Source organism: Streptopelia decaocto (assembly GCF_964273445.1).
Source record: "Streptopelia decaocto genome assembly, chromosome: 5".
NCBI classification, from domain to species: Eukaryota; Metazoa; Chordata; class Aves; order Columbiformes; family Columbidae; genus Streptopelia; species Streptopelia decaocto.
The window spans coordinates 24,810,884-24,836,321 of record NC_138659.1 but is presented as its reverse complement, the minus strand read 5'-3'; the positions used below and the strand labels follow the sequence as shown (position 1 = coordinate 24,836,321).

At 41.6% G+C, this 25,438-nt stretch overlaps 1 protein-coding gene across 2 annotated transcripts in view; it reads right to left on the bottom strand.

The window, feature by feature from the left end:
- The window catches only part of TGFBR3 (transforming growth factor beta receptor 3), a 116,304-nt gene that overhangs the window by 67,213 nt on the left and 23,653 nt on the right, over positions 1-25,438 (bottom strand). For both annotated transcript variants that reach the window (XM_082054368.1, XM_082054369.1), the window contains exon 3: positions 572-756. In XM_082054368.1, the coding sequence (XP_081910494.1) occupies positions 572-756 (185 nt within the window). The remainder of the gene's footprint in view (positions 1-571; positions 757-25,438) is intronic.

The following is a 25,438-nucleotide window of genomic DNA, read 5'->3' as shown; positions in this document are numbered from 1 at the left end:
CAGTCCCTCTGAGTACAACATACATAAATAAGTAATTGGAACTGTATTTAAGTACTACCATAGTCAGCAACATTTGCTTTCTGTACGGCAGTCCCGTGTGCCTCCCCCCCAGGCCCTCCACCCCCCAAAGAAGCATTAAGGATGTATTGCAGGGGTAAAAGAATCTGAATTTAAATATTTGTTTATAGTGGTCATGGCAGGGATCCAAAAGTATTCACATTAATTTACAACACATTTAGGTAAACGATCTGCTTTTGAAGGCAGCCAATTCTATAAGGCCTCTGGTAGATCTAAATCTGTTTCTCATTTCCTTCACCCACCCCACCACCCTTTTTAAGTATACTTCGTGGTTGTGAAAGGTGATGGAGAGAGTGGCTGGGTATGGAAGTGGTTTACTCATATGACACACAAAGCATAGGTGGACAGCATCCATGCAAACTGCACATCCTTCTTTGTAGTCATTCTGGTCACAATTCAGAAATGACTTTATTCAGCAAATTAACGTAGAACGTTCCCATTTGCAGACGCACTTGTAGCCAGGGATTTGGATGAAAGGCAATTTCCCTTTTACCTCTCTTTCGTGATTGCCAAGACCCTCCTCGGGATTTCTGAGGTTGAGGACGTGCACCTCCTGTGGCAGGCCGGTCGTGCCTCGGCTGGCACAGCCGGATAACACTGTAAAACTCTCCAGTAAGGCATGGACAGGATGCGAATTGTTAACAGGTGATAAAACACATTCACTCCTGGGCACAGGACCTGCAGAGGAAGACACATATGCACATCATTTGGAGAAAACCGCAATACATAGATTATACCTGACAAATATTAATAACAATAATCCTTTTGGTCACAAAACCCACGGTAACACAAGCAGAGGCTTCATGTTCATCATCCACAAAATGAAGACATTTATTTTCATTGCCCTTTTAAGTTCCCTTGAATATGTTATTTCATTTGTTCGTTTCCCTCTGAAAGTCCAAATTGAAAATATGAATTCCAAAATTGAAAGTAGTCTTGTCTTTACCAGGGAGGAAACCAAGGATAAAAGAGGAAAAAAAAAAAGCCAAAAAGAACCCCAAAGGAAAACAAACAAAGCAGCAATAGTGGGAGGAGGAATTGGTTCATCTTATATGTGACTTATTTGTTTATGTCAAACATTGTTATGTCCAAACATTGAAAAATGCAATCATGTACATCTAACAATAAAAAGTTAATCTCTAGTATAAAGTAATTACATCAGGAAGGATTTGGGCGAGTTGGATTTGTTGCTTTTGAAGCAGTGCTGATTTATAGTGAACGTAGTTCAAATACATGGTACAAAACAGCGGGGATCTGTCACATGATAAAATGAAATGTTTGTTTACTGAGTCTATTTTGTGTCTGACAGCAATTATCTACACTGATAACAGATATCTAGTCCAAAGCAGAGTGTACGCCCTTTCAAATAATCACCACAGCATGATGTAGTGCCATACTCTTATATAGTACGTGAGACACTGTGATGTGACATAGCAAGATAGCGTAAAAGCTGAAGCATACAGAGGAGTTTACATTTAAACTATATCTCAGGAAACTAAAGCAAGACAAATATTTATGAAAAGCAATGCTGCGTTTCCAAAATGGCTCAAGCCCACCCCTGACAGTAACAGATACAGTGTGTTTTTGATTCAGAAGGTCACAGGAGAACGTCAATTCACTTAACCCCTAATTTGCACCAAAGTCACTCAGATGAGATTTAGAGTCAAATGAGCCAGTCAGTTCAGAGGCTGCAAGGCACGAAAGTGAAATCTAAGACAGAAGCATGATTTTTTTCCCCAGATAGTGTACATCTGCAATTGAAGTAAAAGGCTTCTTTCAAAAAAGGTTCAAAATGAAAGAAAATCCTCAACCGACTCAGGTTTTGTGAAGTCTACATTCAGCCATTGTAGCACTAGAGATCATTTGACTTCAGTTTACACAAACAGTTAATTGTATCAGCACTGACCTACACTTTGCTGGTTCAAAAGACAGTTCACTCAAGGTACAATTAGCAGCTGGCCATTTAGTAGTCAGGAGAGTCCAACTTAAAACAGAGCTGATCTGGAAAAAGCAAAGCCCCTGAGCACAGGGAGATTTCTGCGGCGTCTCAGGGCACACGAGCCCTGTCCTGCCAAACGGGCTGTTCCAGAAACCCACCGGTGCGTAGTGCATGTCCTGCCAGCTCCCACAGAACGGGGATGTTTGTTAAAGGCAATGCTCAAGGCATAAATTATGCATGCCTGTGCTTGGGGTACAGAGCATAAACAAACTTTCTGCTGCTATATGAGGAGCTTGGTATTAGCACTGACCACCGGCTTGGAGGATTTGAGGTTTATCTGGGTTTTTAAAATTCCTTTTTAAGAATACACATACAAAATGGACCAGTCCAATCAATGACACTCAGTTAAAAAAATAAGTCCCTATGAAAGAGATGCCTTTCTTAACGGTTGAAGAAATATTTAGAATTTGTAACAATAACACAACCAGCAGAGAGACATAATTTTCCTGATGTACAAGTGCAGATCAGAGAACGTACTAATCAATTAGCCCAGCCACCGATGTGTAAGTCCTGCAGCAGACTGTGTTATACAACCTCCACAAAAAGCATTTCTAAACTCCACAAGCATTTCTTGGGCTGGGGAACAAACTGAGAGCCAAGGAAGGCTTGTTCATTGAGTTGTGTCTTGCTGGTCAGAACGGAGTTGACATTTGTTAAGATGCTTCTATCATAACACACACATGAATAACAAGGTGCAAGACTCAGAACAAGACAGAAATTGAGTTGCTGACAAAATCATGTACTTTCCTTAGCAAGGGTTCAGGAGAAAGAGCTAATACCTTCCACTCAGTGGACAGATTCCCTTGTAAATGCCTATTCCATGCAGTACATCTACCAGTCCTCACCTCCAGCCTTCGCCTGGTCTTCATTCTGTACAATTTGCCACATTAGACGAGAAGACATCTGTATTTTCCCCTCACTTCCTACAAGGACTCATCCACATGAAGATGGTGGCTGGTACGTTCAGGCTGTCTGTAACTGCCTCCCTCGCCAGCACCCCAAGTGCTCACAACAGACATGTGCCTCTTTCAAGGCCTTCTGTTCTGTTTGACATGCAAGATGGAAACACTCCTGGTGGGAGCAGTTCACATCCTGAATAACCCTGTGCAGTGGAGCTTATCTGCACAGCAAAGGGCAGACGGAGGCATGCCCGCTCTGCCTGCGCTCGTCCAGCTGGACACGGGCCAGATCTCCTGCAGAAACCCCGCCACACTGCTGGCAGCAAGCCCAAGCGCCTGTACCAGTCTTAAGCAGGGCTTCTTAAGCAGGGCTTATGACGTAGGCCTGCTCTTACACCAGTGCAGCTGCAGGGCATCCAGACACGCACTGGCTCGCGCCCCAGCAGCCTGGGGCACACCACTTCTGCCAGCAATGGTTTGAAGGAGTGGATGTGTAGAGTTGCTCTGAGCTGCTCAGGATAAGAAACCAACGTTTTGGGGGAGTTACTGCATTTGGTAGAGTTGCTTTCAGACCAGCCTCATGAGTGACTGAGATACAGCCCTTGAAATTTGAACAGAACTTCAAAGTACCTATCGGAGGCTGGCTCCACTGCCCTCAGACCACAGACGCTGTCAGGCTGCCCACTTATGAGGATGATGGTGGGTAAATAACAGAGGGGTTACATTTTCACCCAGTTTCACACAGGTGCCTGTGTAGCTATGTCCTGGGCCCATACTATCTTTCCTAGCAACTCAAGGCTCTCATTAAAACTATTTTTCTTAAATGTGCTGGTGATACCAAACAGCAATCTTTGTGCACTGAAATTCACGTATTTGCCCAATGACTAAAGTGGGTGTAGTGGCATGCCCAGCATATGCTTGCATGCCTGGAGCTAGTGCCAAGCAAAAGGAAAACATTTCTAGGTCAGAAAGTCCACTGATGCTCAGCCTGTACATGGCATAAGACAGTTCCTTCTGCTACCTTCTCTCCATTTATGCTGTATTTTAGTCTACTCTTACACTGCACGAACCACCAGCACTGCCTGAGGTATTTACTAAGCATTCATTAACAATATTTCTTTCCAGCAGTACCTGCTGCACCTGTAGATCTGTCCCAGTTGAAGACAGGTCGGTGTCACTCCAAGGCACTGCCACTCCAGTGAGAGTGGCAAGAGCTCTCCTTTTTTCAAATTAGCTGCTCCCACTCTTCTTGGCTCTCTCACAGATTCCTCCTGCTTATCTTCCTTCCCTCCTGCCACCTTCTTCTGATTGGAAAGCTAGTTACCTCCCCTAGGTAGTTTAAATCCTACAAAATGCATAATTACCACTCTGAAAAAACAAACAGAAAGCCCTTGCTCTACTAATCAGATTGTTTATCACCTCCACACCACCTACTTGCAATTGAAAGTCAACATGAAACGGCAGCCTCATCCTGGCTGGGCTTTGCTGCTCTGCCATGCGCACACGCCAGGATCGGGCTCCGCCACCTTCCCACTCCTGCGGCCCTCACCAGCGACACCCACGTCCTGCCAAAATACACTGACATCACTGCTTAAGGGCCAGTTCATCCAATTAACGCATTGAGATCGCCTCATCAGCTCCAAACACATCCAGGTACTCTCTCGCATCTCATCCCCACCAAACTGGCACTTAAAGAGTCAAAAGTATTTTCCAGTTGATATACCCTAGTGCAGTTACAAGCCTTCGGTCCCATCGCTGCCGAGAAGGCGAGTGAGCACACACAGCCATCCCTGGGCCTTTCTCTAACTTCAGACCATGTATCCGTTTAACCTCGTTAGCAAATCCTGCCTCTCAACACAATCAAATGTTAGTTGCTTAATGCCTTTTGAAGATGGAAATCAGGTTAGGCAGTTTTATAAGAACGACTTATTACATATGTGTTTTATGATGGCAAATGTTTAGTGAACTTAGAATTCTAGAGAATCGTTTGGTATTGAATTACTTTCCACTTCCAATTAATAAGAATATTGTAAAAGAAATCTTAATGTACACCCAACCTTGTTGGATACTAACATCTGGAACATATTCAACACAATTTCAACATTCTTGTTTCCCGTATCATCCATGCTACTAACGAGTAACATGTGTTCTGCTGTAAGAAAGTAGCAGAAATGGGAGTAAGACACTAAAGGGGATAATACAACAACCCGAGACCAACCCGTAACTGTGAAATTTTATTCAAATAGTAAAGGCTAATATACTTTCTGTTGTATTTCCATGGAGATTTCTACAGTGTTGTCAGCTGAAAAGTGTGACCAGCTCCTGCAAATTGCATGAATCTGTTCTGGGGGCTCCACAGCACACCAGCATGGTTCCTGTACACCACGCGAGAGGATACGAGCCCCACCAATGGGATATAATACTCCTCAGAAGAAGGACTGATTTATTCTAATTGATGTTCGAATGAGGGAATGACACAAATCTAGTCATTATACACGAAGACAAAAAATTCAAAATCCAGACCTGAGGAACACCAGGGATCTCTGGGCTGTCAGGTACAAAGTAATACAAATTAGTGTAGATCCTGATGGAATTCATCACTTCATTTGCTGAAAAGCAAGTCTTAGAGGAGGCTAACTATCCAAGCAGAGGTTTCAGTATGCCCAAATGACAGACTTTCACAGAAGTTGTTTTGGAAAAGGTTAATTTAAGGGCATTTTATTACATCAGCTAGTGACAATGACAACTAGAACAAGACAGAAGAAAACAGACAGGATCCTCAAAACCTACTTTTGAATGACAACATGGTTCTGTAAGAACAAGAGGAGAGGAAGCCATTTTCTCTTGAACTGAGAAGTTTAAGATTCACTGCAGAACGCTTGAGTGGACATAGTAATAACTTCTTCCTATAACCTTCACCACTCACTTCTAAAGATACAAGCACATGGGTGAAGGGCCACTGTTCCACATGGAATAATTGTTACCACCTACACAACCTTCTTCTCACAAAGGCTTTCTTACTGAGGGAAGCATTTATACCAAAAAATTATACTCAAGGATTGAGGCAAATAATCTACAGAAAGAAGTGATCCCTGTCAAAGAGAAGATATGTCATGACTACTTATTGGTATGGGTAGCTCTGTAACAACAACTACTAAACTAATTCCTGCAAACTCCTCCACAGAAGAGCACCTGGCAAGTCAAATTCCTGGTGATTTAAATGATGTAGAGGATAATGGACAACCTCCACCATTAATACAAAGAGAAGCTTTTACTACAGATGACCATAAAGAAATAGGAGCTGGACTGTCCAAGACTCTTCCTGAATTCCACGATTTTCCTCTCTGAATAAGCGTGATCACCATAAGAGATGCAGGGAGAGAAGCAAGATATTGAAAGGAAGATTTGTACATTGGACCTTCATACTGGCCAACAGGAAGATGAAAGTAGGAGATTACTGTCCAAAGCATTTTATATTGGTATAAATCTACTGCTGATTCATTTTAGTGTCTTCTAGACTATTTGGCTGGGGAGGGGAGGAGAGCTTTATGGTCGTCTTGTTCTATACAGCTCATGGCAGCAGTTCCAACTCTGATGAAACACAGCAGATGTAACACAAAGATGCTGCTGCTAATCTGCCATGACTTCGGTAAGGAACAGGAAAAAATATTCAACAGCAAATAAAATGTCGGTGTGTCTCAATATCATTTTTCTGCCTTAGTACATAGTCAGAAATGCATGGGAGCAACAACGATCACAGATTTGTTCTGACAAAAACAAAAAAAGGCAGTACCTGGATAATTTAATATTTAGGAAATACATTTTTTCCAGTTAGTTTTTATTTACACTGTGCACCTAGTAATTTAACTTTAAGTTTCAAAAGACTAGCAGTTACAATAGGATATGCTTAACACTGTAATAAAAGCTTTGATATATTAGAGGGATGGGGATTGAAAGAAAAAGAAATAAGCTTGCAGTACTAAATCATTTTTTTTTCTAATTTAGATATTCTCGCCTTTTTGTCATTTTTATGTGTTTACCCAATACCAGAAAAAAAATGTTTGGTATTTTTATAATATGTCCCAACACTTAGGTAGGTAGTTATTTTACTATTGCTATTACATATTAGGTCTTACAAGCTTTTTCTCATGCAACTATGAACTGTGCTGAAATGTAGCAGATATCTCCCTTCAATAAGAGTTATTTAACATAAACTAGGAATTCCCCAGGAAAAGTATTTTAAAACCTCTTAAAAGCTCACATTTTCCATATTTGTTGGATAACTCTGATGAGAGTTTGTGCAACCATAACCACTGGCCGACATCAATGAATTTAGAGCAGATTGTACTTCAGCAGAAGGAACAGCAGATCCCTTGTGAACTGCAACCAAAGTGGGACTGAAATTGAGTAAATGTTCATGAAAGCCTTTGAATGGATTCTAGGGCTCTGGCAGAAATGGATAGAAGGAGCAAAAAAGGCCATGGGAAAATGAAACGCATAGAAAATCAAGTGAGTGGTATATGAAAAAAAGAGAGACGTACTGAAAACACAAACACAGCATAGCTGTTGCACACAGGGCTGCGTAATTTTCTCTTCATATCCTTAATTTTCAGGGAGTTCCTTTACCGCCACATCTAGCACAGGCTTCCTGTCAGCAAGAAAAGAGTATTTTTCATGGTGGAACTGCTTTTGAGTGAAACACCATAGGAGGCCAGGGGGAGAGGTTTAGAATTACAGGGGAAAAGATTCATGGACATGGGCTGATTTTGGCTATTTTGGAAAAAAAATATTAAAAATCTCAGACCCCACATATATGTATTTTCAATGAGTGAGTTATAAAACTTAAACTGAGAAAAAGAAACTGTATCTTCCAGGAATATTCAGTATAGATGGCAAGATTAGCTTATAGGAGGAGTTAAAACATACAAGCTGTATTAACTAAAAATGAGCTTATGCAAAAAACACAGCAGAGGTTCCCCATTCCAGTGCTCAAAGCCCACTAATCTTCAGCAGCTCCACCTCATGACACCAACCCTGCTCCTTCCCCCTTTCTCCAAGGAAAAAAACCCTGTCCTCTGGAACTTCACATTAACCCACATCCTTCACTTTTACGCTGGTCTCTACTGTTAATGCTCCATGCGGTCAGACCTTGCTATGTGCTCTCAATCCCCAGCTATCAAGCCCCAATTAATTCCAGTTCCCTATCATCACCATCAACTCTGCCCAGACCTATTTCACGTATCAGCCAAACAATATAGATGTTTCAATATATGAGATAACACTTAATCTGCAATGTATTTTGGTCCTCTATTTACTGCAGTCTTTCTAGACATTTCTGTTAAGTGTAGTAAAGTCTGTCTAGCATCTCCTGCCTGCCCACCAGGAACCATTCAGACCCACAGATGACATGCCCCACGCCTTTTTTGGGTTGCTATGATATTTGGTACCAATTCCTGATGCCGGCTCTCCTTCCAAGCAAAATTATGTTTCTATTCAGCTGTGGAGGATGTGTTGCACAAGATATCCATTCCCGCTGTTCCTGGCTACTAGTAAAAGCACCAGGTTTATTTCATCTGGTTAGCAGAGATGATCTAACCTCAAGTGTTGCCTGTGCAGATCTCTCAATTTCTTCCATGAGGGAAAAAATTCAAATTAGATTTTGAAAATAGAAATGCTTTCTTCTACTTTCTTAAAAATAAGCTTCTACTGATGTTTTGTCCTTACCAGGATGTAACATTGATGCAAGTTCAACTGGAAAAGTTAATCATCAAATAAAACTCAACTTCTATAGCAATGTACTGCTGCTTAGAAGCAACGTCAATCAGTCAGTATCTTGTTTAACAAAAGAAGCTCCAGCTGTCTTGTTTAGGCACCTACTAAGCTAATTAAACAGAAAAGGCAATGAATGAAAAACCTGTTTGCTTTAACATCCGCTGAGCACAATTTTAAGACATTGCTACGCATGAGGCATAATCTCAGAAAACAAACATCTGTACCTGGAAAACAAAGACGTCTTTCAAAGCAGATGAACCGCACCACAGAGCCGCGTTTCATGTAACCTCTGCTGCACTCCTCTCTGACCAGCACTGCCAGAGCCCGACCTTCTCTTGAGGTTTGCAGCAAAACACTGCGCACAGGAACTCTTCTCCAGTATTTTTCCCCATCTAAACGCCCACACTCATCCATACATACTGTGTCTCTCTCTCCCCCCATCCCGTCTCTCAAGTGAGTATTTGGAAAACACTCTGCTAACATAAGAGCATCTTTTTAATCTGTATAAACAGAACAGCATCAACGTGTTGACCTTCATTTAAATTAAGCCAGAGAGCACAACTTGTATTTTCCATGCCAAAGAACTGAAAACAAAGAAGTGCACCAATGTTTTAGAAAGCGTTGCTGAGTTTTTCCCATTGTTACCCTCAAGTAGTAGAAAACAGACAAGTCTCCAGCAACTGGTCTAAAATACAAATGTAGGGGATCCTCTTGCACAAATCTCAGATCCCATGGCGCACTTGTCCTTTTTTAAACAGTGGCCAGCATTATTCAGATTGAGGGCTTCCTCCTCCAGACATGGCTATATTTCAGAAATACCCGACTTCCATCACAAACTTGTATCAACACTGTAAAAGATACAAAATTATTTCAGATAACAAGCAGGGCCTGAAATGCAAGTAAACTCTACACCTTAACAGCCTTAATGGAGGAACTAAATTTAACTATTCAGTCTTCATCAGTGTTAATGGATGAAATTGTCTTCAGCACCAAGAATGTACAAAGAAGAAGAAATGAACAAACATAAACTATTTCTAACATTCCTTGCTCATTATGCCAAACAACATTCAAACTTTCTGTTGTGAAAGTCTCTTTTCCCCAGAGATAGTCCATAAATTGTCTCAGATTTATCCCTCTTTACGGTAGAAAGGATAGGAAGTTGCATGGAAACAATGAATGGAAGTGCACTTTTTATCAGACAAGGACAGGAAGCATTCTGCTTGGTTTACATGAGAGCTCCGCACTGGGGCCAAACGGAAAAAAAAAAAAGCCTATAAAAATTAAATGCCTGCTTAGAGCAAAAATAACAAAAACAGGTTTCAAAACCGTTGTATTTTTAATAAATCAGTATTGGAACTCCACAAATCGCCCTACCCACAGTACTGCTGTTACTGTATTCCTGAAAATGAGTAAATTAAAGATGACAGGCAAGGAAATTCCAGACTTCATAAAAATCAGTTTCAGGAGGCAAAGAGAGAGAGCCATACTTATGCTCACGCTCAGCTGCACAGGAATTCACGCATCATCAAAAAGCAGGCACAAAAACACGCGTGTAAACACAGAGCAGACTTCAGCAGTCTATGCTTATCTAAGAAAACAAGTCTTCCGAGTCTCTCTCTCAGCAAAATGCTCCCTCTTTCAATTGCAAATGTGCGCTCCAGTCCTTTGTACGCTCATGGGTGCTCCCGAAAGGGCTGTCAGTTCTAATGGTAGGGCACAAGTTCTAATGGTTTTCAAACCAATGCAGAACTGTTGGTATCCTACCTCAGGCAGCACATAAAGGTACCAAAATACACACTAATAGGAAGATTATAGCACATATTCACTACACTGGGAGCAGGGGCAGGATTTTTGGTTTAGGTTGACTTGGTGGTTGTTGTTCACTTTTTTTCTCTGTCTTGGTTTTTGGGGTTTTGTTTGTTTGTTCTGTTTTCTTCTTCTTTCCTGAAGTTTAGTTCAGAATGATTTAAAAATAAAAAAAAAAATCCTATGGCAGTTTTCAGAAACACGAGCAGCTGTCACGTGCTTAATTCCCGCTGACTTCCATTTGGAGCTACACACGCAGCCATTTTTTGCCCAATAATCCATGGTGCTATATTGAGTGCCCAAGGGGCACCACCATGCAGAAAAGAGAGGTGATATCCAAAGGCTTATCTGACTGCTAATGAGAGCAACCTCAAGATCAGGAGAGATGTACACACCAACCACAAATTTGATAGCTACTCTTCCAATTTAGAAAATTTTATGGTAGCTGTTACTGAAACTAAACTCAAAAAAAAGATTTCTAAACTATTACAGCATTACAGACTTCTACAAAGCATTAGCAGATTTTCCTTTAATTCATAACATTAGCATCATTTTTGGTAGGTTATCCATGTTCCAAAGTGAACGTGTAGGCAAAGTTTTCCTTTTTATTTCATATCTTTTATTTGGGCCCAAATTGCTTCCTCTTCTCCACATACACAGACACACTAAACTTACAGGGACTCTATCTGTGCCTTTTCTCCTCTATGCATTCCTTTCCACAACTCTCCTAAACTGCCCTGTCATTTCTTTTCTATCCAACCCTTATTATTCCATCAAATAGTTCCTACAGAGTCCACTCAGCTTCACCAGCACTTGTCATTCACTACACCTGCATACAAAGGGCTCTTCTTTCAGTAAAATGTCTTGCTTTTATCACAGTATGTTTCACAGTATGTTTGGAATTGGAAGGGACCTCAAAAGATCATCTAGTCCAATCCCCCAATCCTCAGTTGGATTACTGGCAGGTCATTCTTTGGTCTTCAAAGAAGAAACAGCGAATTCTGGATGTTGGTGCATATGGATACATGCACATCTGAAGAGAAAAAGGAGATTTCCTTTTAAAGATACCTTCTTTTTGACAGCCACAGAGATGTGGAGCGCCAGACAGGGCAGCTTTCAGCTCAACAGCAACTTGCATGTCATCTTCTGCTTTAACATCATCACCAGCCCCGGGGCCACACGGGAGACCTGCCATCTGCGTCCAGCCCAGCTGAAGAACAGGCCAGCAGTCAATGCCTCTAACCCATGGCCAGGGCCGGAGCAGCGGACCCTGTTTGCAACATCAGGCATTCTGTGAAAAGCAGATGGACGGGGCTTCTGGGGTTGGGTTTAGGTTTTTACCCCCCTTGGTTTTGCCTGCCAGAAGCCCTTCTGTGCTGACGTATAGGTGCTTCACTCGAGCATGAAATGTTATGAGCTTTCCCCTCCCTAATCTCAGCTAGCACATCAGGAACACCACTTCATACTAAAAAAGGGAACATCTGCTCAGTGCTGAATGTCAGGAAGATCTGATAAACACGCCGCCGGCCGCAGAGTTGGAATGAGAGCAGCGGCTTTGAAACACATGATTCACAAGCTGCCAGCCGGACCGGGATGTGCTGGGGCTGCCTTTCCTACCTCTGCAGGTGCAAATGGATTGAAAATGCTCATCAGCGGATGGGGCCCTTCATAAAATGAAGAAATGTTGCTCTGTAACTTGGGCCTTGAGCTGCAGCAGTTGGCATCTGCTCGCCCCAGTCCCATCAAACACAGTGGACTTCAGAAGCAGCAAAAGCCAGCAGGTAGGAAACAGACCGAAAGAGAAGATGTCTCCATAGCTGAAAGAGTACCACCCCTTTCCTAATTAAAAATAACAAGATTACAAGTTCAGTTGAAGGCTGAATTCCTGTAAATGACCCTTTAAGGATGAGTTCACTATCACTAAACCTCTCACTGTACAAACCTTGAAAACTGATCCCTGTCAAGTGCTGAAGCAAAATAAATCTTCCCTCCTCAAAACACTTAAAGTTTCAGTCCAGTCTTGAAAAATGTAAAGAAAAAAAAAAAAAAGAGAAAAAAGGCAAAACCTACTGTACTTACTGTACTCTTCTCCAGCCCCCACTCAATTAACCAACTGTGCTCAGCCTCTGTTGTAGGATCAACAAAGAAATCAGTTCTGGAATATAGCCTGCTACAGGTTTTCAGACTGGTGAATTTTATTATCTGGTTTGTTTTTAACTAGGAAGGACCCCATGCCCAAAATGGTTCAATGCTCTGTGCATAAAGGACAGGAGGAAACACGAGGCCAGCCCCAGTGCTGAGTAATGCTTGAAAAGTCCTTGCTCTGTCCTGAACTCAAGGACAGCACCCCCTGCGGCAAGGGAACTGTGCCCACACTCCCCTCTTTGAAAGCCGTAAAGCCAACTGCTGGCAAAGGCTTCTCCAGGTTCATCAAGGTACAGCAGACAAGTTGGTTGGACTGGGCTGGCTCTGGAGATGGCTCCAGCCAGAGCTGAATCCCACTGAGGGCTATCAACACAACAGAGCAGTGGTCCTACAACTGTGGGCCATGGGCCCTGATGGCCCAGCTGCTTGTAAGCTGTCTGCAGAACCACATTGTCTTTACACCAAATTCAATTAAAAGTCTGATGGATAAGGTGCATGGTGGTCCTTGTAAAATCCTGAGGGTTGACTGCACACATAGGTAGTGCTGCAGAAGAAAAAAACCCCACACTTCTGAGCCATTATTAGCAGAAGTCAATCAGAACAGACTTCAGCCAGCACCAGCAATAAAAAAGCTTCACCAAGTAAGCAAAGACAAAATATTTGGCACATTTGGTGTTAAGCAAAGGGACAGAAATTAGCACAATGTCTAGCAGTCCGTGGACAGCCCAAACACAGCGCATCACACCTGTCATCAAGTTTTCAATAATGTAACTTGAAAAATTTTTACTTGAGTACCTGTCCCCCTGCTTTTTATTTAAACACAAAATGATCACCCAAAGTCACTCTTCATTCTGGCTCAAAATCTCCCCTTGATTTCATTTAAAATTATAGTACACCAAAAATAAAAAACAGGAAAAACTTGAGGAGCAAAGAACATACATGCAGATACATTCTAGAGTAACATGAGCAGCTGACTGAATGTAGGCTTTTAGAAGCCTTTATCTTCACTGCTTCCACATCTGCCAATTATTCCTCAAAAATCTCTCCGATGGTGACATTTTTGTTTAAAAGAATAAAAAACCCCTTTATCATGTTAGCTTTCAATCTCCTTGGCAAAGATATACATTATACTATAAATCCTACATAGACCTGATTATTTTAAGCTAAATAATATGCTTATGTAATTTGTTAATACAGATCCACAGGCATCTGTCTATGTTTTATAAACAGTGTCAAATGACATCTTGCAGAACAAGACAAAAGAGAGTTTTCTGAAGTCCATATGCTAGGATCTTTAAAACATTACTTAAAATACTAATTAGCAAATATTCAATTCCCTGCTGTGTGACAAGGTCAGCTACAAAATAACTTAAACCCTCAAGACAGGCAAATAGTTGCAAAAATAAAAAAGCAAGACCTACCGAAACTTGGAGCTGCATTTTCTGTTTGAGACAGAAGCATCATTACAGCAGAGATACAAACTGCCTGTAAGTTTTCATGGTAACAGGCCTTTCCCATGCAGTTTACCATTTCGAGTTAATCTCCATAGTCATCATTTTTAAGCAATCTGAGCACAGTCTGACTGTAGCCCTGATGGCTCATGAAGTTCAACAAAACCATTAATATTCCTAAAGCCAGCAACCAGCAGGGACTTGGCTCAGTGTATTCAAAAGCATGAAAAAACTCCATATACAAGAAAACCTCTCAAAAGGGGCTCCTCACACAATGTGAGCAGTGAAAATCAGGGAAATCAGGTTTTGCATGTGCTGTACAATTACAATCTCCCTCCTTTATATCTGCTCTCAAATTGGTACTTGAGACCATGGCATGGACTCAAATGACCAGGTCACTCATGGGACGGCAGGCCTGACAAACCTATACATACACAGCTAATTCTACAGGCAGAGGAAGCAAAAAAAACCACTGAAACCTCACGCTGCAGGTTTACGAGACAGGATGAATCACCCAACATCTCACCACAGCCAAAACTGGAGTGTCTCATTCCCTCCACTGCTCTTCTCCTTCCCACCAACACTTCCCAGCTACCTTATGCCTATTTTGTTGCTCATCAAACCTGCCTTCCCCAGGAGCTGATTCAACTCACTAACACGACAGGAAACTAATGCAGCAACAAAGAGACTAAGCAGTTTTCCACTGGTGTTGGGTGCACCGAATGGCAGGGAGGAAGGCCTGAGGAGCATCAGCGTGGTTCCCACGCAGGGCAGTGGGGGAACCTGTCCCCACTGTGGGCAGCAGGGAACCATCAGGCTTGATTTTGCTCATGAAACCACAGATTGAATGCAAAAACACATTCCTAGAAAGAGATACTGCTGATTTCAGAAAATGTGCTGACTGCGCAAATGCATTTTCCTTCTAGTCCATGATCAGCGTTAACGGTGACACAAACTATCACTTTCAGAAGGCCCTCATGCATTTTCACTTTGACTAAACCTTTCCACGGTGGAGAGCAATAATAATCACAGCTTAGCAACTGCTCTGATTATCAAAAAGGCTTTGTGCAATGCCTCACTAAGTTTCATGTACATATGTGTATGGGTAAATATATATACACACACATTCTCCAAAGCTATTTCACCCATATCTCAACAAAAAATTCAGTGGAAATGAGAACAATCAATCACATTTAAGTCACATTTGTTCCACTTTTGAACAGCATGCAGGAGACTGTTGTTTTCAACATAAAAGCTTTTCCTGAAGTGATTTCGTTTACTTTCCTCAGCATTACTAAAGCCACCACTCACAATGACAGGACATTGCAGTCATGACACAAGGTCTCTTAAAATTGCTTCTCTAATCAGCATTCCCGTAAGACACTATTAATACCCCAGATGGAAAGCAGGACTGGGGCTACCTCCTGTTTAAGTAGTGACCAACTCACATTTCAGCACTCCCCTCTCCTCATCTTCACTTTCCACATTAAACTCCTGGAAACTGCACTTACAGCTACACTGATGTGAAGTTTGAATGTCTTTATAAATTTATTAAATGGATACACTGTGGTCTTGATTCATTTACGTATTTGGGACCCCATGGCACAGTCCTTCAGATACCATAAGGTTACTTACTCTTGTTGAATTAGCCTAATGCTTTTTTATCCAGACAGAACCATTTTTCAAGGAGATTGAAGGAGCTGCCAAATGCTTTCACCCCATCAGCTCTCAGTCCAAGCCAGACCTACCTCCAGCTTTCAGGGGAGAGGAAGTGAAGGAAATGTTATTAAAAAAAGGCTGAAAATAAGGATCAGGAAGTTTACTCACTATTCTAATTAAATAGATCCTAAGTAAACCTTGTAGATTCTTGTAATTATCCCAGGTTACTGTTATAGCATCTTTTTATGGGACAAAATGCAAAATGTATGTTTGCAAGATGCTAGAGATCTGAAAAATATTGCACATCTCCTATTTTGCAGACAGCTTCTTTGCACATTCACCTTGCAAGGCCCCCATACTATCCGAAGGCCTAAAATAACTACCACACCACACACAGCTTCACCTACATAACTAATTAAACTGGGTGATCTGCTAAAATACCACAGTATGTTCAGGCAGAAATTTACAAGGATATAGAAAGGGTCAATATTGAAAGTTAAAGTCTTCTGGCCATGGTACAAGAGGTTGCTTCTACCCAAATGCCCCACAGCAGCCAAGCTTGGGATAAACTCTTTTTGGATCAGTATGAAACGCTGTCTCGCCCTGCACTTACTGAACTTTTTCCACTATCAAGAAGAGTGACTGTCAGCGAGTAATGAGAGAAAAAAGGGGAAAAAAACAAAACAGAAAAAAACCAAACCCAGCACACACCACACCTGAAAATGATGATCTGCAATGTCCAATCTTTTCCTTCAAAAGCAGAAGGATTTGCATTTCAATTCAGGATTCCCATGGGGAGACCCTGGGTGGCTACACAGCAATGCAGCACCTGCATCCAGCATGTCCACACACTGCGGCCATTTGTCCAGGACTTCCAAACATCTGGAAGCAATTCCAGATCAGTAACAGCAGCTTTAACCAAGCTCCTAGATCCCAGAAAGTCCTGAACAAACAGCCAAACTCCTGTTACTCTCTGCAGAAGCTTCTGGGCAGCAGGTGACAACATGGTGGGAAAGGGCTGAGTGGACTCCTTTCTGACAGTCTTGGGCAGGCTGCTGCAGCTGGGCAGCGTCTAAATCAAGAGACCAGTTACAGACATTGCACCTTAAACACTAATAAAGGCCCAAGTGGTCAAAGATAGCTCCAAGTAGTATTAAAATACGTTGTTTCTGGGAATTGCACGTATTTCAATCTCTGCATCCATTCTGCCCAGCTGGCTGTTGGGGTCATGCCAAAATGACCACCTGCTGCCCAGTACCTGTACTAAAGCCAGCAGCCTCTCCAGCACAGACAGATGATCGGTCATACCCACCATACACAGAGACACAACCAGAAAGTCTGAATCATCAACACAGAATCTGAATGACAAAATTCAAATCCCTTTCCATTATTATTTTTTATTGTGCAGGATGACTTGATACACAGTTTGTTGCCTCAAAGGAAGAGAAAGCTTTCTGTAGGAGGAAAAGCACCTCTGAAGCCATCTAATCATAAACAGCTGTATGAGTGGTGTGTAACCATTAAAAGGCTCTAAAAAACAAAACCAAAAACATATTCTTGGCAACAACATCCAGAGGTTGGTTTGATGGACACAATATCTGTCCAGATCAAGTGCATGTTTTTTCTCCTCTTCTGCTGCTGCATCTATAAAACTGTCAATATTCAGACAAATAAATAGATCTGCTCTTCAAGCCAACTGCTTTTGGATTGTAGCTATGTAAAGCAGAAACTCTTTGTTTTTTCCTCCCAAAACTGGAAGAAATTGAACTTTGTTCTCTTAACACAGCTGACTCAACAGGATGAGTGGAATACAAGTGCAGAGGTCGAACGGCCTAAGAAATCCCTGTTTTGAACCTCTACACTACAGGGCTGACCAGAAGCAAGAGAAACGATACCTGAACATTAACAAGCTCAGTGCTTACACCACACTCTGAAAACAGGCTCTGTTCAAAGTGTGACATTACATACTAAACTCAGCTGGTAAGCTAACACTGAAGTGTGGAAAACAACCAATCCACCCTCCACTAGTCCACCGGCCATTCCAGCCCTGCTCAGTGTTGCCATCATCACAGTGAACTTCTCTCTAAGCAAGATGACCTAAAGCAGAAATGCCAGGTCCACTTATAAGCTTAGACAAATATTTTTCAGAGTATTTTCAGAGTTGAGGATCTGAGACTTTTTAAATGCTTGGACTCAGCAAAACTGATGTAGGTTTCCTAAATACATAACTATCATTTAAAAGGCAGCTCAGCACTTAAGATAAATGGTTTTAACTAACGTAACCCCATGGCCGTATTTTCCCCTTTTATAACCTCTTAGCATTACTACCACTAATTTACAGGGCAAAAGAAATTTAGCAGCTGAAAAGTGAGCTTGTCCTTAGGCAAATAACTTGATGGCTTTTCAATATGACTTCAAAATAACCCTATTTACCTTACACAGCAGGTTCTCTTTGAATGCTTTACACAAAAAAACACCACTTAACTGTTATTTACATCTTCCTTTGAGATTTAAAAAAAAAAAAAAAAAAAAGGCATATTGTTAAACACACTTAATGGAAGAGAAAATGATGGTGGGAATACGCAATCATACACCACCTGGCCAGAGCGCACTGTCTCATGTACGCCACATGCCCTGCATCTTCCACTCCCCTGAACATACCAGTCCAGCCACAAAACACGATACCAGCCACAAATGGGAAATGACAGATGTTCACAAACTCCACTGAAATTAAAATCTCAGAATTACTTGAGGAAGAAGTTTTCTACAATGAGGGTGGTGAAACACTGGCCCAGGCTGCCCAGAGAGGTGGTAGATGCCCCATCCCTGGAGACATCCTAGGCCAGGCTGGATGGGGCTCTGAGCAACCTGATCTGGGTGAAGATGTTCCTGCTCATGGCAGGGGAGTTGGACCAACTCTTCCAGGCATCACATCTGACCACCTCCTTCCCAAACAGGCTGGGGGACACAGAGGACTTCCCTGGCTGACACCGGCCAAACGCATTTACAGGTAAGGGGGAAGACCTCATGCCTCCTCCTTGCTGCTCTCATGTATCAGTGATATCCATGAACTGAACAATACAGATTTGATAACAGAAATTAAGCTTTATTTCCTCCAATTCTGTCCTTCACAGTCTTTGCCTTGCACTCTTCACAGCTTCTCACTTCTCAGTCAAACTCCATATTTTCTTTCTTAAGTCTCTACAACAAAACTTAGATGGTCATTATCCTCATTTCGTACACCCTGCTGCATGTTCAAGAACACCTTTGCCAGTCTTCATTTCATACCTTCTTCCATTATAATCTCTTATAAGTGAGCATCACTTGGGCCTCAGCAAAAGGATATCCATCCTGCTTGGCTTCCAAGCATCCAGGCTCAGCTATTTCTATCTGCATAAACACTGTGTGTCCCTGGGTCATCACAGCAGAAGTCCATGTTGCAGGAAGACAACAAGCATGATGTGTTTTAAACACACAAGTGTTATCTTGTTTGACCAGATACTACGTGTCCCATCACAGTGTAAACCAGCCCCATCAACCTTGTATAAAGACAATTATAGGGGAGAAAAAAAAAATTATATGCACCACAAAACTTTTTTATAAAAACAGAAATGCCAGTCTTGAAAGACTGAAAGAGCTTTTCCACAAAAACGCTACCTAGTTCTTCAGGCGACACATATTTATGTTTTCAACAAATGTTGCTTTAATTAAACACTACCTGTGTTTGTGGTTTGCTTTTCAATACAAAGTGATTTTCTTGGTAAGCATCCTGTAGCGATGCTATAGCCTTCAACTCAAGAAACTTCTGTCTTTTAAGGATTATCCCTTCAACCTAAAATTGAGTTTCAGGTTCCTCCTTATGCCTAAGCACAGTAGCACTCAGAGAGAAACCTAAAAGTAGTATTACAACATTAAAGAACTTTTTCTTATGTCAGAAATTATTTGCAAGTTAAACTGCACTATACAGTTACCTGTTTTTTAATTAAAAGCTAATTTGGGGATTGTGTAAGAATGTCAATACTTCTTCCCCCTTCTAAACTGTGAGATTCTGTGGGAGTTGTGGTTTTCTTTTTCAGACGAGAAGCCATGGATTTGGGTAGTCTGCTCTGCTAAAGCACAAACAGCTGAAGGTCACCACCCAACTGTGCTCATTATCTCATTATATGGCCTAATTCTGTAATGTGTTTTCTTCCATGATGTGATAATCAGCTTTGTGTTTCTTTTTTTTTTTTTTTTAATAAAACCTTGGAGATACCAGAATCTTTTAAGGAAACTGTGAATCATTTTGGAAGGCTGTGTGCAATAAGAGTCAAAGTAACAACCCTTCCTAGATCTTACAATTTCATGGCCTCCACTTCCCAAAGGAATCTGCTCTCTTTGATCTCTGCTTTTAGGAAAACAGCTCCAAAAGAATACGAGCACCAATAAACTGGAATTTTCTGGTGAGGAACAACTCAAAATACACACTCAGAAAATGAGAATTCATTCTAAATAAGCCACAAAATCCACTGAGAGTCCATGTGTTTTCCTTTCCATAGAGGATTCAAATCATGGTAATATACTTGCAGCTTAATCAAGTTAGGGCCAGCAAGTATGTATTCTGTAACACAGCCAAGTCCTGAAATCATTACCTTAAACCCAGCATACATGCTGAACACTTTAGCAGCACATACCGCCTTCAACTCCCATTGAAAGCTGCAGATTCTTGTGGGGATTCTGCGTTTTTATTATCTCACAGGGTCAAGCTCTTAGTCCTTAATCAGGCAAGAATCCAGATGAGGTCCATGAGAGATTTGCCAGAGAAAGGACTAAATGGAGAGTGAGAAAGGATGATTCTAAACAACTTGGGAGAAGATCTTTATACAAAACAGAGAGCACGCATATTGTACGCCTGATTCATAGGGAGTAATTTAGCTCACGCAGATGGCAGCCACATGTAAAAAGATTTGGCCGTATATATCCTATACTTGCGCCTCTTCTTCATTGAAAAGAGAAAGGCTCATAACTAAACAGGCATGATTTCCAGTATCTAAACTATAAATTTTGACAGAATGAGCCCAGTAATGAGACTTTCAAAACTGTTAGAGTAACCATAAAACAATATAAATTCAATTGTAAAATAAAACACTAACTAGTACCCTTGAGGTTCTTCTCTACCCTCCACCAGAAATTAAACAAACCCCACAACAAAACAAAATAATTCTCAGCTAATAAGTAAAATTGCTGACTTAAGAAATATCTCTCAAAATTCTATCTGCAATATCAGCCAGAGCTTGTAAGTGAATTACTAACTAATGTCTTTCTTCCCATTTTCCTTGAGGCAAAGTTTTGTTTAAGGCGTTTCTTACTACATGCTGCCACTCATTCATCTTCTACCTAGGAAACAACTCATGCCCTGTTCATTACACTCCTCCTTCCCTTCCAAAATACAAGATTTTCTCCTCCTTGTCAGCCTCCTGCTCGCTTCCTCCTGTATTAGGCACGTGCCCTTTGCTCTGTCCTACCCATTTCTCCCCACGTAGTTCTGACAAAGGCATTTGAAGAAATGCAGAGATGTGGTTCTACAAGAGTTAACCGAGTCCACATTTTGTTAATGTGCTGACCAGCTGCTTGTTAGCTGCAACCAAAAGGAGCCTGCACATTGGCAGTGAGCTGTTAAACGCATTTTCAAAACTATTAATAAGCTGGAAACAATTCAAGCCCAGGACACGAGTACAGCGTATACTCCCAGGCGAGAATCAGATATAAAAGGAGAACTGAGATGGCCTCCACATGAAATCACAATGGCTCTTCTGCTCTAATAATCTTTTATTGACTTTTGACTTTTTGTTTTATTTTTTAAAGGGAAGTTGGAGAAAAGAGTTCTAACTCAGGAAATAAGTAATTTGTGCCCAATACTAACGTAGCCTTTATAAGGTACATATCTTAGTATCACTGCTACCCAGAAAAAAGTCTCGGGGAACCTCAAAGCTGATTCAGGTTTCACAAAAACATAAAATACTCTCATGCACACCTAAAGTACTTCCCTTACAGAGACCCCACAGGTGTCAAATCCATCTCCCTGTATGGCCAGGGTTCAACTCCTGTTTAGGGGCTTGTCTGAAGACAGCAAGAGCCCCCTTGACACCACGGACACAGAGACTCGCACAGGGAACCCGACTCCTGGCAATGGTGCACAATTCATTGTCCTTCCCAGTACACAAAAACTCTAGATACTCCTTCTCAAGCAATCAAACAAACAAGACTTCACAGAAAAAAAATGCAGGTAGATTCTGTAAAAACTAACCACAAAATATTAACTACACGTAAAAGCCTGAGGACGCTGATGCGGTCAGATGATGGCAGATTCCTCGCCACATGACTTAGCTGGCAGCAGGTACTTCAGGGAACAGGGTGGCTCCTCCCGTCCAACAAACAGACAAACCAATGGCCCGGCCCCCTACGGATGGAGTGAGCAGAGACAAACCTCACAGCGAGACTTTCAAAATGACTCGGCAACACTTGGAACAGCACAACTTTGTTTTCAAGTACAATCACTAAAGGGGATAGTGTTATTTAGAAAACAGTCACAATATCCTGGAACTTACTACATGTAAAATAACTTTGCAGTGGAGTCAGCAGTCTGTGGGGCCTCATACATGCTTTGCAAGCATTGAAACAGTCCCCCAGAAAGGGCATTAAGTAAAATGAGTAATATCTCTTCCTGCTAAGGTACATGTAAAAGCTATCGAGTCAGCACTTGGTGGTGGCAGTTTGCACAGTAAAATCTGTTTTATTGGAATTTATAACAATCTGAAGCTGGCCACTGATATGCATCTCACATACCTATTTATTATTATTATTATTATTATTGTAGAAGAAAATAACATTCAAACGACCCATTTCTATTTATCCATAATTAATGGGTAACATCAGCTTTTGATTTTGGGAGAAAAACAAGAGCTAGGGACTGTCTTTCCAGGCTGACTAAATATGAATATTAAATAAATGGCATTTTAATACAAACAAAAAACAAGCAGACAAAGAACCTAATACAGTACCTGGTTAAATCACTGTAAATTTATTTTGGTTCGGGTTTTTTTCGTATTGGTTGGTAGGGTTTAAATAAGCCCAGATGCTTCAGGCTTTCACTTGCAAGCACTGTAGCGCAATGCACGAGGTGTGAAGGGTCCAGCTCAGAGTCCTGACAAGGACTGCTGCCTCTCATTTGCTTAACTATTTTAGTAGGAAAAGCATGCAAGTTTCAATGTTGCACTGTACAATGGTGCATTTCCTTGCCATAATGTATTGTATATCACTGCTTGAAACTCTACTAAGTTGGTAAACCCTTCTTATGGGTACAGTTAGATCAGCTGCATGAACAAAAAAGTGTTTCTCTCAGCTTTTCATGTACTTTGGGCAAGGAGATGTAGCTATGCCAGTAAATCAAATCCTTTTGCTGCCGTATGCTCCAGTTCTGACAGGACACATTTTCCTTGATGGTTGACGTCCAACTGTGCCACCAGGTGAATCACAGATCAAGTTACTCAAAGTACTTGAATGATACTTCAACACTCTACTTCTGTAAGAGGAAGTTCAGTTTTTATCTAGTACAAACATGAGCTACTGCAAAAATGGAGGCTCCGCCACCCTGCCACCCACCTTCAAGGGTCCCTGTGTTTGCTCTAGCAACCAAGAAGGTGCAGGGAAAACCAACTCTTCTAGGACTTCAAAAGCTCTCATGTAAGCACAAGGGAGCCAGGCTGAAACTGGTTCTTCCTATCAGCAGATCAGTGGTTAAGCTTCCATTCCCTTCAATGAAAGTAAGACCCATTATTTTACTATTACCTCAAAAGATCAGTGATAATTTACTGGCCGCACAACGCAGAGGCAGTCTTAACATTACCCTGCAAGGGAAGCTACTTGGTTACACATAAGCCTGACTGTATCCCTGTTTCTAAAAAGCCACCCTCTACTGATCAAGTGAAGAGTGGTACCAACATTTTCTAATGGGATACACACCACTGAATAAACAGACGCTCCCCCTGAAAGTCAACACAGCCCTGACTCATAGAAAGAGAGAAAGGCGGCAGCGCAGCCCGGCAGCCCCGCTGCTCGCAGCCCGCCCACCAGGGCACGGGCTTGCCTGGAAAAGGACAAAAGTCTTGTTGAGAACAAACGCCCTTTTCTCTGGGTAACAAGGCTACGGCGACAAATCGAATGTATTCAGAAATAAAGCATGGATGCGTACTCGCAATTCACCAATTCCTTAACTGCCTTTAATATAATAATGATTAACTGTTTAATCAACCACCTAGGACAGTCACCTGCAGTTTTCATTCACCATAAATGCAAAGAGAGACCCCACATATAACCCACAACACACTGTTAAGCCATTGTAAGAAAAAAAAAAAATGTTTATATTAAAAACTTCCAATGTAACTGCAGTGTTGTATTTAAATGTTCTTTGAGATTATCCAGGAGATTACAAGAATGGTTGTTTAAAAAGTCTGTGCCGGCTGCTCTGTGTGTATATTAGGAGCATTACAAAAGCATCAGATAATCATTAGCAATCAGATCACCCTAAGAAAACATACTAATCCACATCTTGGATACAGGCAGTTACAGTGAGGTACTACACAGGAGGAAGGATGTACCCCAAGGAAAGAGGGGAACAGAGAGCACCAGTCATTGCAGGGGCCCATCTCACTGGCACTGCAGCCCTTGCACAGCACATGCCCATTAAATGTCTAACTGTACCAGTCATGGCCTTTTAACAAAATAGCACAGAGGACCCAAAAAGAAGTGTATAGGAGGCAAAAGCAAACAAACTCTCATATCATAGATGGAGGAAGAACATCAAAAGACTTGAGACCAGGACCCCTGTTATTATTACCACAAGACACAAACCCTGGGATTAATTCCATTAAGGAAGGAGCTGTGCCACACTGCTCTAAAATTTCTGTCATAAAATTGTCGTAGAAGCATAATGTTATACAACCATATCAGGACTGGACACCTACCGACTGGTTTAGAATGGGATTAAAGGGCAGAAGATGCAATGACTTGGTGCAGAAAGTCGTGGTCTAAACAAGAACCTTCTCCAGCTGCAGGAACTCGTAGCCCATGAAGCAGCAAACTGAATCCCCAGAAAGAACTCCAGCACAGGAGCCCTCCCGGGAGCACTGGGACACCAGCACACAGGCTGGCACTGAGGAGCATGAGGGAAAAATCATGTCCCTTCTACTGCAACAGAGTATTGATCCTTTCAAAGATTCAGTGAAAGCAACTGGAACAAGGAGACAACACAGGTGTCAGAACTGAATTAACTAGTTTAGTCAGCTAGAACAAAAAATGTTTATTGCTCTAATTAAATTAATTCAGTCCATGAGGCCAAAAAGGCATTGATTCATTGCTCAGAAATCCTCCCTAATAAATCCTGATTTCACCCTACTTTTTCTTTGAGCAATCTTGTCAAAAGATACAAGAATGCTTGACCTCTAAAACCACCTTAAAGTGCATTATTATTTCTCTAGAGAAAAAAATGAAGCTACATTCTAGGGCTCCTGTAGGCAGGAAATAAAAAGGAGTTCTTTGTTAGCAACCTTTACTTGAAGTGCCTCAGACAATTTTTTTGCGGAATACTTTAG